Raw genomic sequence first — 20,566 nt, forward strand, 5'->3', positions numbered from 1 at the left:
GTGAAGATATTAACTGGTCCCTTTCATTGTTCAATGACATATATGTCATATATATGTGTGTGTGTATATATGTGTGTATATATATATCATATATATTAAAAAATACATAAATATCTACAAATCAGGCCATATCCAGGTAGAGAGTCAAAGGGTGAGGAAAAAAACCTGATGTTTATATCTTATGGTATTTGTTTGAACTGCTTTTGTTTTTTGAGATTTTATGTATTTATTTGAGAAAGAGAGAGAACAGGGCAGAGGGAGAAGCAGACTCTCCGATTCCCTGCTGAGCAGGGAGCCCAGACTGGGGACTTCCATGACCATTGTTGAATAGTGATTTTACTCAAAAGAAGCAGGGTGATGCTCTTCACAGTCTTTGTATTTTAATTTTTCAATAATATATATGCAGGACTTTATATTAATTAAAGATGACTCTAAAAGATAATTATTTCAATTTCTAAAATTTATTCTTATTTATTTTTTAATTCTAGTATATTAACCTACAGTGCTATATTAGTTTCATATATATAGTGAATTGTTGTATCCCTTGTACTTAGTGCAAAACTTAGAATACTATAGGCACTCAATTCATAATTATTGAATTAATGAATTGCATGGTCCAATTGAAAGAAGTTTGGCAGGTCATTGTTATCAATAAGAGTGCTATGGGCATCAAAAGCAGAATTTTAGAATATGAAAACTTCTCCAGGTTATTGAGAAATAATGTATTGTTAATTAAATTTTAGTTTTCTTGGCTCTGCCTTCTATATTTAATAACCATCATCTGAAGCTAATGATTACGTACATTAATTTATTCAGTAACTAATTAGTAACAACTTTATGCCAAATATTGTCCTAAGCACTGGGAATGAATGCAACAGTTAATAAAACAAAAATTATATTCCCTTATAAAATGAATAAATACCATTTTTCACTTATAGTACAATGGAGAAAATAAAGCTAAGGGAATGAAGTGTTACAGCATAAGAGCCAAGGCATACTTTTTACATTCTCTTCAGATAAAGACCTTCAGAAGTGCTAACATTTAGGCAAACCCTTAAGTAACTGATGGAGGAAACCATATGAATGTTGGGTGGCCTGCGGAGAGAGCCTGGCAAAAGGAACAGCAGTTGCAAATACCAAGAAGAGAACAATGCTTACTATGGGATTTGAAATCACAGCTAAATAATCCTTCTTCCCTTGCTCTAGTGCCTGTTCTCCCTCCACTTCTCTACTTTTTCCCAGCACTTATCCCCTTCTGACATCCAGTATAGTTTACTTATTGTGTTGGTGGTTTCTGCACTTCTTCCTGCTGCAGTGAAAGCTTTACAAAGAAGAGTGTCTGTCTGTTGTGTTCACCAGTGTATCCTAAATGCCTAAAATAGCATCCGACTCACAGTTGGTACTCAGTAGATCTTCACTGTGCCATATGAAATGATATTTGGGAGACTGCAGGATTGTGTGGTAGTGAACAGGATGTAGGGGTGCAGTGGCATGAATTGAGGACAGAGTGCCAGGATCAATAATTGGAGGACTTTTCTAAGACATGGAAGAAGCTTTGTGTTTTCTCCAAAGTGTGATAGGAAGCTTCTGGAGGGCTGAGAGTAAGAGCATGGAATGGCCTGATTCACATATTCGAAGATCTTACAGGCTGTTGTGTGGAAAACAATCCACATTATTCAGCAGCTCCCAGTTGTGTGGACAAGCATGCCAATGTGCTAATAACTCACCTGTTGGAGAGCTTAGTAAGGGCCCAAACTGAAGTATAGACTAATTGTGTGAGGATAGAAAGATTCTAGCCTGGTAAGACTTCCTAGATGAGAGGGCACTGTAGTTAGATTTTGAATATGAGTAAAAAAAATTCGGGTAACAGAAAACAATTGGGCAAGGGATAAATGCAACACAATCTTGGGGTAGAATAAAGAAATTTGGAAATTAGGTCTAGGATTCTGAGTACCGAGAAGGGACAATGACAGTAAATGCTTTAAATACATTATTTCACTTATTATTTTTTTTTTAACCAGATCCCATTGAGTCAAAACCTATTTTAATCTCCACTTCTCAGAAAACTGAGGCCCAGGGAAGCTTAGTCAAAGCTTTAATTCAACAGGAAAGAAGCTTGGAGATTTGAACTTGGATCTGTTTGACACTAGATCCCATGTACTACTGAGTTGGTGCTTTAACAATACAATCAAAATTCAAAGAATTATCCAGTTCCTTGCATCTAATCAGTTTAATCAAATTAATATTTATTTTGCATGACTAGGGCTGCTAATGTGTATAATGCTGTCGAAGGCACCATAATCATGTTACTGATTATGGGCCTTTTTATATTAAAGCAAAGCATTTATAATAAGAATGTCTGTCTTTGTTATGAAATGTTAATATTTATGTTCCTTTCATTTATTTATGTGTGGTGAATGTCAACTACAAGGCAGATAAATTGAAGAAATTAATGTATGCCCATAATTTATCATGACATAATACGCTCTTAATTCTGTGTCTGCATGGCCTTGTAATCAACAAGCTGAAAAACTGTGACTTAGTCATAGTCATTTAGATATCTACAATTCCAGCTAGGAGGTTGTAGTGATCCAGGACATAATAATAACTTTTAATATTCACATTCATTTAAAACGAAGTTTTGCTAAGGTTATTCCCTAGGTGGTGTTTAAATTTTTCATTCCTTATTTAGTTATTGGACTGAAGACTATACTGATAACACATACCTGGTCACAGCACCTGGCCTTAAAATAGAGATGGAACATTAAAAATGTGTCTGTTGGCCATCTGGATATCTTCTTTGCAGAAATGTCTGTTCATGTCCTCTGCCCATTTAAAAATGGAATTTAATGCAGAAAAGGTGAAAAGAGAAGCTTCTCAAAGAAGAAATACTAGCCAGTGGCTTTGAGGATAAAAACACAGCAGATCAGTATTTCTGGATCTTGTTCACATTATAGCACAAATAGGAAATTGTAATATTTTTACATTACATTAATATAGACAGAGGAGGATGCTTAAGGCTCATATAGAATACTTCAGGTGCTGTGGAAATCCCGGGATCTGACAAGTCACCCTGAAGCTGAGAGACTGCTGTCTCAGTACACCTGTAATCTGTTTTCAACACACTGGCTGGGAAGCGCTGTCCTACTTAGCTTAGAATGATTCATGATATGACCAAGAAAATCAGGACAGTTTTATCTTTCTTATGTTCAGTTTGATTATAATAATAATAATTAAAAAAAAAGAATTCCATTATATCAGCTATCCCTTAATCCTGTTTGCACATTGCACAAATCCTGGGGAGATTTAGAAAAATACTACTTTGGCATCCTTAAACTAATTAAATAAAAAAAATCACTAGTGGTGAGGCCCAAACATTGGTATTTAAAACACCATAGGGGACTAAGATGCAGAATATTATACTGTACTAGACGATTGCTAGTGTCTTCTCTGTCTCTAATCAGCTAGGATTTTAAGTGGTGTTAGAAGATAGTCTCTAGCAAACTAAGTTTGGGGAGGCCTGTGAATATGTGGATGCTATACAGGGACAATTAAGGAACACCCACAAAAGAGACCATCTCTTAGAAAAGAGAGTGCAAGACACAGCTCGTGATGCCTAAAAAGATCCCCATAGACTCAAAATTGCCAGGAAGCTTCCCTTTCTCCTTGTGACAAAATTCAAGTGGAAGCATCAGTCTCAGACTTTGAGATGAGAGAAAAAGAAATAAGGAGAGGGCAAACACTTGTGAGATTGTAAGGAAAGGAACTTCAGTATAAAACGACTCACTGTTGATCTGCTGCAAGTGAGTGAGCAGGCAGTGAAGAGAGGCCTCAGCAGATTGGAGAAAAGTTTATTGGACTGCTGTGAAAAGAATATGGGGGTGATGAGGGCCCAGGCGGTATGGAGGGCACTGCTAAGGTTGAGGATGGCAAGCTGGCCGGGGCATCAATTATCTGATCAGTTTGTAGCAGAGAAGCTGGACAATTGGATTAGTACAACTATTTACCGAATGGGTCAAACAAAAGTATATTAAGAAATAGGGTGAATGTATTGGCAAGGCAATGAAAGATACAATAGACCGTGGATTCTTAGGTATGGAGAGAGTGAAAATAGGAATTGGCTGATAGATTGGACAAAACTTGGTCAGATATTTATTTTCATGATGCCCAAGAAAAAAATATAGTGAATGAAAAAAGAGGACATGAGAATGGGAGAAAGGAGAGTCATGTTCCCTTCTCTCCAGGTGTTAGGACTCCCATTAGAGTAATACTTCTGGCCTAACTTGTACTTCCCTGGAAAGAAAGGGTTTCCATCATAGATGAGTTTGATAGAATGAACTGGACATGTGTAACTCATCCCTTCTGTCCCTTCTGTTACCAATCTGTGGAACTGCCTCCTCCAGAGAGTGTGCATTCTAAACTACTTTCTCTCATGATGTAAAAACTCTAGATTCTAACAACCCACCCATTCATAGCCAAATTCATCCCTTTAATTGAGGGAGTTAAAATCAAATGATTTGTTTGCATAGACAAGCTATGTTCTTTAGTATAGGTATGTTTTAATATTCTCTCTCTATTTTACATGACAGCTTCATACCATTTCCTCACTTCAGACATTCAATACTCCCTCCCCTAACCCGACTGTCAGCTGATGTCTCAGCTTCCTCAGTTCCTGAGCACTTATGTAAACTCCCAGCACAATAATTACCAGCAAGGGAATCCACATGCTCTGCCTCACCACCTGTTCTCAAAGATGGTGTTCCCTTCTCTCTAAAGTCAGTGTCTTCCTTTTCAGATTCTATCTCCTTTCACCAACTGAAGCACCCTGCTCCAGAAATTCATCCCTTTCCAGGCTACATCATAATTTTTCACCTTATACTAGCCCCTCTCCCTTAAGCACAACTTGTTCTTATTGATCTCCCTCCTTTCCTTATTACCACCCCATTTCCTTGGTTCCCTTTGCAACAATATGCTTTCAAAGTATTGTATAAACACACTGTCTCCAATTCTTCTGTTTCATTGTAAATTTACACCAGTGAGGCTTTTCGTGTGCCATGCATTCCCCTTCCTTTCCAGCCCTGGTCCTGGACACCAAGAATTTGATGTGCTGGAAGAACCATATTGTCACTTATGAACTCCTTTTCAAGGAGGGAATCATGGTGGCCAAGAAGGATGTCCACACACCTAAAAACCCTGACCTGTTAGAAAAGAATGTGTCCAATCTTCAAGTCATAAATGTCATGCAGTTTCTTGAATCATGGGTCCATAAAGGAACAGCTTGCCTGGGCATTTCTACTGGGAGTTTACCAAGGAAGGTACCCAGTATCTCCGTGATTACCTCCACCTGCCACCGCAGATTGTGCTTGCCACTCTTGTACCACAGCCATTCTGACACTGGCGAGCCACAGCCCAAAGGTGTGGAAGGAGAGCAGCGTGTAAGAATCACACAAGGGGAAGCTGACAGAGACACCTACGGATCAAGCACTATGCCCCTTGGTGTGAACAAGAGAGCTGAGGCTGGGGCTGTGTGGGTAACCGAATTCTGGTTAGAGGAAGATTTGGTCATAGATGTGATCAGCCACTTCAGTAAAGTTGGAGGAGATTGTTTTTCTGTTGGATAAATCCATAGCCAGAAAAAAAAAAAAAAATAGGCTTTTCTCCCAACCACCTGCTAAAACCAACCTCCACATTGCTAAATCTAGTGGCCAGTGCTCAGTCCTTGTCTTAACTGATCTCTCAGCAGCATTTGATACACATGATCACTCTTGCCTACTTGATTCGTGTCAATCTCTAGGCTTCAGGGCACATCCCTCTCTTGGTCTCTCTCCACCCTGCTTCACTGATTTGTTCGTATTCATTCTCCTTTGCTGGCTCAGGACTCCTATTGTTGGAGTGCACCAAGGCTTGGGTTTGGACCACTTCTCTTGTCTATTCACTTCCTGATGACTTCATTCCACTTTTTTGGTTTTCTGTCTGCATGCTAATGTGGTCTCCAGATTTGTATATCCAACTGCCAACATGACATCTCTGTTTAGATGACTAATAGAAACCTCAAACTCAACATGCGCAAAATTGAGTGATTGAGTTTTTCCCAAACCTGCTTCTTTCACAGCCTTCTCCATCTCATTTAGTGGCAATTTCATCCTTTCACTGCTCAGGCCAAAGACCTTGTAGTTGTTCTGGATTACTTTTTGTCTTTCACAATCCACATCTGATTCATCAGGAAAATCTGAATACTTCCATAGAATTAGAATAGTTCATCAGATAGACAATCATCAAAGAATTCTTTGATATATGAAATCAATTAGGAATTTATTAATTCCCTTTTCATATTCTGTACGGAATTAAAATCAGTGGCAGATCAAGCAGTAACAAGATGTAATTTTGATTTTTAGGGGGTTTTGTAATCAGCTAAATCTGGTTTCAAATGATACGACTTTTCCATTTGTCTAAGTGTGTTTTTAGACAAGTTATATTTCTCTAAGACTTTGTTTCCTTATATGTAACTGAGGAATAAATACCTCCTTCAGAGAATTTTATAACAGGCAACTCTGGCTTCCCTGTAATATCATTCAATAAATAGCAACTATTGAGCCCCTGTTCGTGCTCTTAATGAAAATAAAACAGGATAGTGATTGGCTTTGTCTTTCAAATGAAATTCTTGAAAAAAGTAAAATTAAGGAAAAATAAAGTACTTGCTACCATGGCAACTGAGGCAGTAGACAGTTTAAAGAATAAGAAATGATATTCTAAAGATTGCTTCAGTGTGCTTCACTGTTTTCACTCATTTTCCCTTTGTTTTTGTAATCTTGTAATCTTTGTAATCTTAAACATGGGATTGTGAGTGGAGTGTCCATCCATATAAATTGTTTTTGTTTAATGTTCTATTATTCCAAGATAGCTGTGATAACATTATCCTAAAAGCTCTTGCACAGAATTGATCACCGTCATGCTTCTTCTCTTCCTGTTATCCTATCAGTTAAACCTGTATCTTCTGAGATGGTATAAACAAAGTATATAAGATAAAGTGAACTATATGAAAGCACCAGGACATCTGCTTTGTTGGTTGGAACATACCTTTCTTCTTTCTCTTTAATGTGGTATTTCTCCCAATACTCTGTGAATGTGTGATGGAGATAAGTTTATCTGTATGTGCAGTTGAATGGGTGTATGCATGTAAGTTTACAGAGTTACCTTTTAAATCTATTTTTGAAACTGCTATTTTTTAAAAATCTATTTACTAAACCACTAGGCAGCAGCATTAATTAATACAAACAATATGGGTTGGTAGTTAGAATATATAGATTTATACATTCTCTTTTTGTTCATTTATTCACCAACAACTTGACTATTTTTTAAAAAATTTATTTATTTATTTGAGAGAGAGAGTGAGAGAGAGCATAAACAGGGGGAGGAACAGAGGGAGAGGGATGAGTAGACTCCATGCTAAGCATGGAGCACAACGTGGGGCTCATCCCCATGACCCTGAGATCATGACCTGAACCAAAATCAAGAGTCAGACACTTAATTGACTGAGTCAGCCAGGAGTCCCTTTACCAACAACTTGGCCGTTAATGGACCAAGCAATGCACTCAGCTCAAACTTTGAATGTTCAGTATACCACTTATTAACTGTACGAATCTGGGAATTAGAGTAAGCATTTTTGAGTTCTCAGGACTAGTCAGAATGAGATAATTACTATTAATATACCACTCATTAAAAGAGAGAAGCAAAGCAGCCAGAGGAAGATTTGTTTCAAGCATTTCCCAAATATTTATTGAATGCCTACTCTATGCCTTGCCTTGTGCTGGTTCTTGTTAGTGATAGACACGGAGTTCTATGTAAGACAACTTTTGCATAATAAGGACTCTTACTTCATCTCAGACTTTAGAAACTGATTTAAAAAAATAAAATAAAAATTTTATGTTAGTGACCAAGAATTTTTTTGTATCCTGATGCAGTAATTATGGTGTTAAGTAATAGAACACATATTTGGAAACTGGACAGTAAATAAAATAGAAAATATAGATTTATCCAGAGTGGAAATATTGGCCAGAAATCGCTAAGAATTTTGCCAATTTCTAGGGAAAAGTGAAACTTAATATCAAAAGTGTACTATGAGATAGAGCATGTAGGGCGTAACCACGTTTAAGTTCAATATGTAATAGTCTATATGTATTTCTCATGCCATAAAATGGACCCAATATTTCTCAACTCACATTATTTATGTTTATAAAAGCCAGAACTCAGAAACCCCTTCTGGTATTATAAAAACTTTAACTATGTGGGCCTCTGTTATTCACAGTGGTAGATGAAGAATTAATGTGCTATCATAGAACTTTAATGTGATTTTTTATAAAAATAGGCTAATGACATATATTTTATGAGGCTGACGCACTGCCTACTGCGCTAAGAAGGCACTATGACATATATTTTAGAACATGAGATAAATTTAACAAATTTAGTAAAATTATTGTGTCATAGAATTATAAGGTTCTAATCCATCAGTATTTTTCTGTTAAAAGAACAAAGCAAAACTCTAGCCTGAATTTCATACAACTTAATATTTTTAATTTAATTTAAGCATGAAGACGTGTATGGGCAATTATAATACATATAAGTATTTGTGAAAAATGCCATTCAAGCAAAGAGAAACCAAAGTACAAAGAAGAGTGAGTATGAAAAGAACCTACCATTTTAAAATTTTCTAATTTGAATTTTGAAGACAATATATATGTAGGTGTGTTTATACATGTATGTGTACATATGTATATCTATGTGTACATACATGTGTATGTATAATGCACACAAAAATGCATATATAGATATATCAACACATCTATATACATGCCTGTATCTAGATATATATAAAAATTTTATTAAAAAATTTATAAAAAATTTATATAAAATTAAAAAAAAAAACTCCAGTGTATTATCATCAAGATGTGGATTAAAGGCAAATTTAGTATTTTTATCTTTTTTTTTTTTTTTAAGATTTTACTTATTTATTTGACAGAGATCACGAGTAGGCAGAGAGAGAGAGGAGGAAGGAGGCTCCCCACTGAACAGAGAGCCCAATGCGGGGCTCGATCCCAGGACCCTGAGATCATGACCCGAGCCGAAGGCAGAGGCTTAACCCACTGAGCCACCCAGGCGCCCCATCTTGTTTTAAATAGAACTTGTAAATTTCAGTATGCTTGATTTGTGTTTATTTCTTTAGTCTGACTGACTGCAAATCTCGAGGAATCACAAAGGATTCTAAATATGGTCTTTATTTGAGACTCCCTCAATGAATGGTTAGATAGCTAAGAAATATCTTCTGAACTCAGAAGAAAGTCTTTGAGGTATTAGAAGTTTTGTTTTGTTTGTTGTTTTCTAATTGGGATCCTGCATTGTGAGATCTCACAGCTAGAACTGATTATGCTTCTTGAGTGGAGTATCTCATTGGCTTGCTACAGATGCATTGTGTCCTCTCACTTCACCTGCCCTTCATCTCTATTTTAACTGTAACATGTGTCTGGTACTTCACTACCCCTCAGTAAAAAATTTGTTGAATAAATGAATGAATAAATGAATGAGTGAACAAACCCTACTAACTTGTGTACAACCAGCTATGACTGTCAGGAAGGAGACTCAGAGACAGGGTGTAAAAGTAAACTTAAGAGTGTTGGCTCTCTACATAGGATCATCTTTTCTGAATCTTGTAGAAGTCATGATGTGAAGAGAAGGAAGCAGATATAGTTTGAAGTGCATACATACAAATATATATTTAGTAGATAGATAAGATAGATAATCTAGCTGGCAGTGTGTACCTAACTAGCTTCCACATGCCATCCATATGGATCACTGGGATGTATTGCCCATCTGGACTGCTAATTTCACTCCATCTGGCATGACTTCTAACTAAATGCTTGGCTAGAAAATGCTTTGTTATCCTATAGTGTGATGGTGTAAATTGTAGTGATATCTCTCCTCCTTGTCCTTCTCCTCCTCCTCCTTTTTCTCCTCTCCTCCTTCCTCCTTCCATTTCTCTCTTTCTCTATCCTTACTCATTTTTGTCCAATATGGCATTTTCCCCTCTGAGCGTTTATCAGGAACTAAGAGCAAATGAACAGCTCTTTCAGTATATTTCTTTATTCTTCAAATTCTTATCACTCTAACAAATTTTCAAGTTTCTTATCCAATACATATAAATGAACAAAAGAAGAGATGTATTGAATTGCTTGTCTTGAAGCAGAATATATCTAACAGTTATTTGTTTAAAAAGTTATATTGATGGGCTATAAAAAAATCTGAGCTGCAGGTCATGATCCCAGGATCCTGGGATCGAGCCCCGCATCGGGCTCTCTGCTTGGCAGGGGGCCTGCTTCCTCCTCCTCCTCTCTCTCTCTCTCTACGCCTGCCTCTCTCCCTACTTGTGATCTCTATCTGTCAAATAAATAAATAAAATTAAAAAAAAAAATCTGAGCTGAATCTTCCTGATAACATATGAAATAGTAGGCTCTAAAGTATTTTTTTGAAGTTTTTATAAAATCAAACTGATAACATATATTTCAGAAAGCTTAGGAGTAATTATTCTCAGAGGCCAAGGGGTATATTAAATGACTTCTGGGAATCTTCTCTGTAAGTTTATTAAGAACAAGAGTCTGGCTTCAGGATTTTATTTTACCCATTTTTAAGAAAGTGTAATTGAGTTATCCTTTTACTTTTTCATCTTCGATTTGTTTCTGTAAAAATTCAAGTGGTTGAGATAGCTGGACTTAAACTTTCTAGAGTTCATATTCTTAATTTACCTCTCCTGAGAAAAGATATACCTTGAGAGATTTTGGGGGTGGTCTGTGTGTAGTAACTGAAATGGACATATTATTTACTCTTTATATGGTTGATAGACATTGCCCATAATCTAATGACTGCTACCATAAGCCTATTAAATTTTGTTTCACATAGTAATACTGTACTCTATAGTTTTACTTTCAAGTTAATACTTAAAATAGTCTTATAAATTGAACTCAGTCAAACTAAGAATGAAGTTTCTTGACAAGCCAAAAAATCTTGAAAAGCTCTTTGGGAAACTTAAGAAAGATGTCAAAATATACTAACCAAAAGTATGAAAATATGTCTCTACATTTCATATATTTTTTCAGAGAAGAATGTTCTAACTTTACTTGATTTCAGAGAAATAGGGTGTTAACCAGATTAAGTCTCTTTACTAATTTCACTTGAGAAAATGTTTATATATGAAAACACACATGTAACACAGTTACCTCATATGCCCTGAAATGTTTTCAGCCATATTTCCCAAAACATTCCATGACATCTTGTATCTTTTCATGCTTTGAACCTTCTCTTCAGAAAGTCTTCAACCTCCTGCTCTTGCTAGGGTCACTTTGATATATCCCTTGAGTTAGGTTGCTTTTCAGATGAACACAACTCCTTTACGTTAAGTCAGTCATTAGCACTTATTAAACTACATTTCAGTTGTCTTGGTAGTTGACAACCTTTTACTAGTTGATGTCCTTCCCACCAAATTTAAAGTTCCTTTTAGGACAGAGACTGGATCTTTTATAATTATTACTCTGTGGCCTAGAAATTGTGCCAGACTTCTATAGCAACAATGGAAAAGGCAAGATTCTGTATCCTTTCAGTTTTCAGACCTGGGCACCACCTTCACTACTGCCACCAGGCAGAGAAAGAAAGTTGAGTTGTCTTCAAATAAACCCTCAGAACAATGACATACTGTCATTATCATAAATAGCCCATTGTATATATTTTGACAATTTCTGCAACATTTAGAGTAACCACTGTATTTAAAATATTTATATATTAATATTGTTTCTCCTTCCAGCTTCTTTCAACATTAATTCATACTGCCTTCTTTCCCTTCTCCACACAAAAATTATAGAAAAGAAAAACTTGTACTCTGCTTGGCCAAAAGCTTCAGAATTCCTTACTTTAGAAAAGATGCAAATTCAGCAAATATATGAGATAATACCAGGAAGATGGAATAGTATACCAGAAATATTTGATTTATTGGCCTCTCTAAATAATAAGAAATCTAGTGAATCGTCTGGTCTGTATTATATCAGAACCATTTAACAGATAAGCATAAAACACATGGAGATTATTTGCACCATAATAATCCATTTGGCAAAAAAAAAAAAAAAATTCCTTTATAGCCTGTGTTCTCAAGAGCCTTCACAGTTGTTTTTGAGACATTATTTCCACTAACAGCTCTTGGAGGAGCATGACTTACATGGCCCCATTAACCATAGGAGGAAATGTGATCCCAACATATATCTTTGAGTTGGAAAAAATAAAAAAATGTTTACATAGATCACTGATTACCAAAGCCAGTATGTGTATTTATTTGTTTTATTTAATTTGAGAATCAATGAATCCCATGCAGGCTAAAAAACCAGAAGGGAACAAAAAAGATTATTTTGAAAAATATAGTAATATGGCTGCTTAAGTAATCATGAAATAATAAAACGTGACTTCTCAACTTAAATTGCAGTGGTAGAGTTATAGTTAAGATGACTAATGGTTTTAGCAAATAGGTAATTCATACAGGAGAAAAAAAATCTGTAAAAACAAAGTAGTCATTTGAGTGCTCAAAAAGCAAATGGATGGGAGCACACCAAAGGGAACTAGGAGCCAATGTGAAGGAGCTCTCTGTGGCCAAAACTGGGACAATTTGAGTATCAAAATAAGTTACATTGTATTATAACCGCAAGTGTAAAATAAATATACATGAGCCCATCTGATACAAGCAAATGGTTGAAAAAATAACAGTAGATGAGGCAAATCTTCTCTACAGAAGAATTCATTTAATACATATAAACACTACCCTCCTCCACAAAGTAAAGCTTAATTTCACCACTTTCTCTCACCTCTTTGAGGATGTACTAAACTTAGTGGCCAACTTCCAATGGATAGAGTATGGAAAGGAAAAATAGTAACTTTACAGTAGGGAAACCTGGCAAACACCACCTTGCCAAGTGATGGTTAGTATTGTATGTGGATATCATGTACTCCCATAATGATGTCATGAGGTGACTTCATTAATATCATATGATGAGGACACTTGACCCCTGTGGTATTCTTACATACAGCCCATAGCCTGAGTCTAATCATGAGGGAAACATCAAATAAAATTAATCTAGGCATCAGAGCAGGATAGCCTAGGGGATACTTGGCCAGTACTTGATGGTCTTCTAAAGACTTTGAAGATCATGAAAAACTAGGACAAGCTGAGACAGTGTCACAGACCAGAGGAACTGGGGAGACATGGAAACTAAGTAAACATGATAACATGATACCCTGGATTGGTACTTAGAAGAGAAAAGAGACATTAACGGAAAGACTAGTGAAATCCAAGTGAAGTCTGGAGTTTATTTGATAATAATATGCCAATATCAGTTATTCTGTTTTGACAAATGCACCATAATAATGTAAGATGTTAGCAGGGAGATTGGGCGAGGGATATATGGGAACTCTCTGTACTAGCTCTCCAAGTTTTCCATAAATTTAAAATTATTCTCAAATTAAACATTTGTTTAAGACTTATCTTCTGGTTTATTTAGCAGTTTGCTGGGTAAATAACTACCTACTTGCTGAATTTGCCAGAATGTGGGACTTCTATCTAAGGAATCAAGAATCATTTTTCTCCTCATTGATATTATAAATCTGAGTCATAATTGGAATAAAGATATAAATGAATAATAAGTTTTGAGAGCCTATTACCATCATATTCTTTTTATAGGCTTCCGGTTCAAAGCAGGTGGTTCCTGGTTCTTAATTATGTGTAACTATGCCATCTTTGGTACATTCACAAAGACACTGCTTTTGGCTCATTCTCATCTCTGTTCTCCTGAAGTCTCCACCTTTGAACCATGTGTAAATGGAGCATTTATTTTTACTTCTAAAAAGTGTAAAGTCATCTGAATATGATCTTTTATACAGACTGAATACTTTGTGTTAAAAGACATAAAAAATGAACATGATTTGCAGTGTAGTCTAGATCTTTGCAGTTAGTGTTTTTAGATACTGAGTTAAAAATCTTCATGTATCTAAAAGATTTTTTAATTTCTTGTTTTTTATATAAGAGAGATGTTTTGATTTTTGAAAAACAAGTGTATTGGACTTCCTTATGAAACTTACTGAATTTTTGAGTTAAATGAGGGAAGGAGAGTAATAATTATGCCCATGTTGTGATGTTCTTTAAGAGTTCAGAAAAGTAGAAATATTTAATGCATCTTACTTGATAATGTTCCTAATATTAAATAGCTTTACTGAATCGTATGTCTGGAGCCTCAGTGTTCTACCCAGCTATAATATGCTTTGATCTATAAATGTAAAAAGAACTCTTTGTTTTAAATGAAAAGGATTTGTACAAAAGTCTAAAATCTTGTGAAAACACTAGGAGTAACAAAGAGATTTGGAAACATACAGAAATACGAGTGATAGAACAAGAATTTGGTCCTAAATACGGCTTTAAACAGCATAGGAAACATGCTTCAGGTTAGTCAGAAGAGGTCCTCTGAATTACACTGTGCACGCTTCCCTGAAATGAAACTGTATGTTATTGGTTAACCAGGATATTTAGCATAATCACTCTGCTAGACTGTGGTGGAGGGAGGTGATTATCACTGAGAACAGATGGGCAGGTCCACAGCACTGCCAGATTCTGCACAAGCTCCATTTATTGTTGGTTCTTGCTTTCTCCCTTCTGTGTTTTAATTTAAAAAAAAAAAAAACAAAACATTATATGTTTTAAAGAACTAGCTGCACAAAAGGTCAGTGGCTGATAATCTTTCAGCTTAGATTTCAGACGCAGGAGAAAGAATCAAAATGCTGTCACTGTGTATCTATGAAGGATGGGGCAGATTTCATTTTACCCTCTAGCCTCCCTCAATGCATGCACGGATTTATCTGTACGCTAAGCTCTCTGCTCTGCATCTGTAGCTCCTTGTGGATTATATTGTCTCTGTGATCAGAAATGATTTTCTCGGATATGAACACCGTTTCTGGCTCCCCTAAAGTGCATCCTCCTAATGGGACCCGGTTTTACACTTTTCAAGTAAGTGTATTTTAAATGGCTTCACTACTTAGGAAGTTAATGTATAGTCAAACTTCCAATAAAGGGAAATAGAAGCAAAGGAAAACGGCAAAGTGTGAAAGTGTTAAAGAGGATGTAGGAAATGGATAATGTGCATGTCAGTTTAATCTATTTTTTTAAAATATGGAAATAAGGTGGCATTAGGATTCTCTGAATTCAAGCAATATAATAATGAACACTTAATTTTCACAGGGATTTTATAATTTGCTACTGTATCATCTTTGAGGGTTTATGAGATGTGTGTCCTGATATTGTTATTTATGGCTATCATATGGTGGACATTACAGAGTTACTTCTCTTATATATCACAGGGAGACTAGAACCAAGGGACATATTATGGAACTTTGAGAACTGTCTCCTCTGGGCTTAGAAAAATTTCATACATACTTTAACAGAATTTCTATTATTTAATTTTGTTATACATGCAGTATATAAGTAATCACTAATACAAGAGGCTTAAATACCACATTTAGTATGCTTTACAATTTGAGATAAAGTAGAAACTCATTAAGATGGAAGATTTGGTGTTATCAAAAAGTCAGAATGATTTATAATATAAATATAAACGTGAGTTACAAGCTGTTACCTACTAAATGTGTTTCGGTTCCCTGTGAATAAATCAGCCATCGATCTAGAAAATGGTTAAGTCTAAACTAAATTAGATTCTTCCTCATTTTTCTCCTCAAACTGCATCTTTTAGTACTAAGGTTTACTTTGTAATTCAGTCATATCATCATTACATGAAAAGGGAAAATGAACCTTCTTCTCTCTGTGTGTTTTACTTTATGTGAAAAGAAACAGCCTAGCACTTATTTATTTTAGCTATATAGTTATAATGGTCTGAAAAAAATATACATAAAGATCTAGAGAATTCATACAGTAGAGGTAGTTAGAATTCATTTAAAAGAGAGCTCTGAATAAATGCACATCTGATTTATTAATGTCTTTTGCCTTTGCAAACTATAAGCAGCAAATATAATTACTCCATCTCTCTCCCCTTTTCTACTTCTATTTTTAATCCTGTTGCCTCTCCTGCTTTACACCGATGTCTACTGATAGTGCAAGTCTGTGCTGTTACAGAATATATTCACTTCCCAGTGGTGATCTGCTTATTGTGGCAGTGACTCAAAATGCAAGTGCCCTGGGGCTGTTCTGCAGAATTATTACTTTTTTTTTTCTCCTCCGTACACTGAGATATAAACACTCTTTACAATATCCTGTAGTCTGGCTCTTTGGGGCAGCTTTTGACATTAGATATTCTAGTTCAGTCTCTTGAAGTTTAAGGGTCAGTAAATTCCATATTCTCAGTCATGACACAGGCTTTTTACAATTCCTTCAGTAAAGATCTTGCTGACACCTTTCCTGGCAGGTGATTGTCTTTAAAAACACAGTGGAATGATTTTTAAACATGTTTTTGTTGCTAATGTTATAATGATTCGTGTAAAAACTAGGAATTTGGTAAAATAGAAATGTTGATAAATATGAACTCTATTCCACATTTTGAATTCATGAAGTGATATTTGATCCTGACATTTATGATGACAGGCAATGGGTATTTAACTTTTTGTTGCTATTGTTTGTTTTTGTTTGTGGTAGAAGAGAAGGAAGAAAAACAAGATAGTTTTTAAAGCATGGAAGGTAAAGATTTATAAAAGTTGACTCTTGGCTTTTATTTTCAAAGAGCAGAATTGAACATGATTATTTTTCTTCTTTATATCTGTTAACCTATTTTAAGGCAATATGTTTTCTTTGGTTGAAATACTGTTATAAGAAATGAGATGCTGTAGAAGTAATAGACCATTTCTCAAAAAAAAATGTGTCTTTGAAAATGATGAGTTAAATTTTCAAAAGTGGTTCTCATTATGGAATGACATAAATGCATCTCAGAAATGATTCTTCATCAAGGAGCTGAGATTTTAATGCTTACTTTCTTAAAATTATTTTAGCACAAAAGTTAACATATGCAAAAACATTTAAGATAGCTTAGCATGAATAATATTGAGTTTCTGTTCCATCTTCTTATTAAATGTTCAAGCTATCCTGTCATTTTCGTTGAAATTTACATTACCGAATTTTAAGAGTAAGAATTAAAATGTATTTCACATGAACAGTTCAAAGGTAACAAGGCAACAAATAAGCTGAAGGATATTTTAATTGTAAGACTTTCATTGCATTTTAATTTATTCAAATGTATTCATACTTGCACATACACATGCAAATATGGTTTTTGTATAGACTATCTAACACTTAAATTAATTTCCTTATATGTGAGATCTCATTTCTTTATTCCTATGCATATACGTGTATCTGCCTTTTCTTTTTTTTTTTTTTTTTTTTTTTTTTGATTCAGTCGTTCCTGGATCCTGGTTGATGCCAAAATTCAATCTGCACTATATGTTTAGTGAATTATTTATCACCAAAAATCAAGTTCTAGAATGTAGTTGCCCAGGCAAAAATTGAGATTAAATGCTACTATAGGAGAAAAAATTGATTAACATGTTTGTATGCATCAGAACTGCCAATTTATGGTGCTCAAATGTGTATAAATGGGAAAGCTTCTTTAAAACAAAATTAAATAGATATACTATACATATGAATGTAGTAAATTCTTCTTAATTTTATGTCCATAAAAATGATGCCGCAATATCATTTCACTTATATTTTTGCAAATAAAGCCATCTATATGCTTTATTAAATCTCTAGATTGGCTAATCATGACTTAATGTGTGAATACTCCCAGAGGTATTGGTGTCTAGCACACTACCCCTCATTTCCTAGAGATTTTAACTGTCTTCACCTAGTAGTTTTCAGACTGTATCTGCACAGCCCTGAAGTTTCATGAGAGTTTGTCAGTAGTTGCTAGAGACAGTAGGGAAGATACACCCTGAGGCTCTTAATGTTTCCTGATTCCATATTAACTAGTTTTATTCATTGGAGCTCTATGCAAGTTTTATGAACAATAAAGCAAATGGCATGGTGTTATCTGAAACAGAACAAAATAAAGGTTGCAAACTGCTCCCTCCAACCAAAGGAATTTATTTTTAATGGGAACAACTTTGTCTATTGAATTCACAGAGGAGTTATTTCTGTTTAGAATACATTTCTTTGCCATTTACTCCTAGCATCAATAACATTAACTGCCAGGACTGTATGAATAACTGACTTTGTTGCTCCTGGGACCCACGGAAAAGAAAATATGGCAACATAATAATCACTGTTTTTATGTTTAAAATACTTCAGGTATCCCCTGTCCTTAAAGGATAAAGTTCATCTCTCTTGCTTGGCATAAAAACTCTTCATGGTCTGGAGCACATGTGACATACTGCTTTACTTGTTTTGCTTTCCCAGAATGTTGTCTGTATGCTTCTGCTGTCTTTGCCTCTTCACTCAACCTGCCCATTGGTCAGTTTTGTTTTGTTTTGTTTCTTAACTTGAAGACCCATCTCAAATGCCATCTCCTCTGTGATCCTTTACTCAGACACCTCATTTCTGCAGGCTGTATGAAGTGTCTTCTCTTTGCTCCTTTGCCTGTCTGTCCCATTGCTTGAAGCCCTTATCATGCTTTGTTTTAGTCCCCAAGAACATTTTTTATTAATCTATGTCCTTAGCACATTGTGGATATTGCCAATATCTCTGTTTAATAAGCTGGGGGATATAGGAGATAGCTAAATGGTTAAAATGTGAAAATTTAAAACAATCAGCAACAAATATTTTTTTCAGACTACACAGTTGGTGAGGCCTAACTAGGTATTATTAAAGAAAATATCTAAAGATAGATAAAGGTCAATTTAATACTAGGCTTTTTGTACTGCTGTTGGATTCTTCAAAATCAATGATGGATACATGAGTAATCAAGGAAAATCTTTAATTTTATTATTTTTAAAATGTGTTTTTATGGCAGCTAGACAAAATCTCTTTGAGATATTTTTTCTTTATATCTCTTTTGCATTCCTTACTTAGAGTTTTTCATATTTTATCAAGAGAGTTAAAATTTGAGTAGTATCTATATTTCCCATTCAGCAGATAGGATTAGCACCTGAAATATATAGAACACTAAAGGGCAAACTGAACATCTCAATTGCATGAAGAATTTCACTCAAAAGGTATTACTGGTACGTAGTATGGGGCCTCATATCTTTGTTATCAAATGAAGTTGAGGTAATTCTGGCTTTTTAGCAAAGAACTAGATCTTTAAAATATTCTATCCTTTTGGTACTACCTAGGAGTCCACTGTTATTTTTCTGTTATTTGGAGTACATTCTATTGATAATTTTGAAATGCACTGAAAGTATCTAGCAGAATTCTTGGTACATGTTAGATGTTTAAAAAAAAATAAAAAAGAAATGAAGGAAAATTAGCCTTAAAGAGAAAAGAAATACAGACCCTGTGGCTCTAGGATGACATGGTAATATAGGGAGAGGTCCCCAGACAAATGAGAGAATTGAGATTTTTCTCTGGTATCCAGTTGTATGCAGTTATGATTGTGAGTGGCAGAGATATGTAAGAGATGCTTCAAGCAGTAGACCAGCACATTCAAAGGTACCAACTGGTGTGTGGGAAAGGCAGAGTTTAGTATAACTGGAACATAAACTGAAGATAAGAAATGGTTAAAAGTGAAGTGTGCAAACTCTAAAATAAAAGATAAATTTGCATGTTATCCTCAGGGATCTTGGACTTGGTATTTAGGGATTTTTCAGAGAGAATTGACAGGCTTGGATTTGCTGTTTAGTTAGACTATTGGATTGTGCCTTGGTTTGGTGATAGGACTAAAGCAGAGAGAACAATTAAGTAGCTTTCAAAAAAATTCAGACGAATTTTTATGATTTCCGTGCATTATAGCTAAAAACAAACAAAAGACTGGTACTCAAACTGACCAAAAAAAAAAACCCAACCCTGGTGCTCACAAAAGGTTTTCAAAGAGTTGTTAATAATGCAGAGTAAATAATGAAGTTTCTGTCTGAATTCGAGATTATGGAACCTCAAAGCCTATGCTCTCCCCTATTTTCTGCTGCCTGTAGTGTTGATGATTAAATATATTAGCGAAAGTATTCCAAGCCTAGGATTTCCAACCTCAATGATCTATTGATTTATAAATATAGAAGAATGTGCTCCACCACTTCAAAACAATGTACTGCTGCCTCATTGCGTTGTTTAATTTAAGGCTTTTATTTGGTTCCCTCTCCTTATTTTATCTTTATTGACACAACATCCTCCTAATTGGAAAGATATTTTTATAGTAACCAAATTGTTAATAAACTTACATCTTGGAATTGCACTGGAAAACAAAAAGAGAAATTGAGGGGAAAAGCTCTCCTAAATACACACTTGTGTTGGCTTAAGAATGCTCTGTACATCAGTGAGACCAGCCAAGGGAATCAGTGAATAGCCCTTGGAGCTTCACATAGGAAATCCTAACTCTTGGACCTGCAGAGGTTTCTGCTTAATGGA

The 20,566-nt window shown here is 35.2% G+C and overlaps 1 protein-coding gene across 19 annotated transcripts in view; it reads left to right on the forward strand.

Moving 5' to 3' along the window:
- Positions 1-20,566, forward strand: part of PPFIA2 (PTPRF interacting protein alpha 2) — a 498,399-nt gene that overhangs the window by 151,584 nt on the left and 326,249 nt on the right. For 5 of the 19 annotated variants that reach the window (XM_046013278.1, XM_046013280.1, XM_046013281.1 and 2 more), the window contains exon 1: positions 14,706-15,079. The exons of the other annotated variants lie outside the window; for them this stretch is intronic. In XM_046013278.1, coding sequence (XP_045869234.1) covers positions 14,999-15,079 — 81 coding nt within the window. In that variant the 5' untranslated portion in view covers positions 14,706-14,998. Of the gene's footprint in view, positions 1-14,705; positions 15,080-20,566 lie in introns of those variants that run through there. 19 annotated transcript variants of the gene reach the window in all.

The sequence above is a fragment of the Meles meles genome, chromosome 7, assembly GCF_922984935.1.
Source record: "Meles meles chromosome 7, mMelMel3.1 paternal haplotype, whole genome shotgun sequence".
NCBI lineage: Eukaryota > Metazoa > Chordata > Mammalia > Carnivora > Mustelidae > Meles > Meles meles.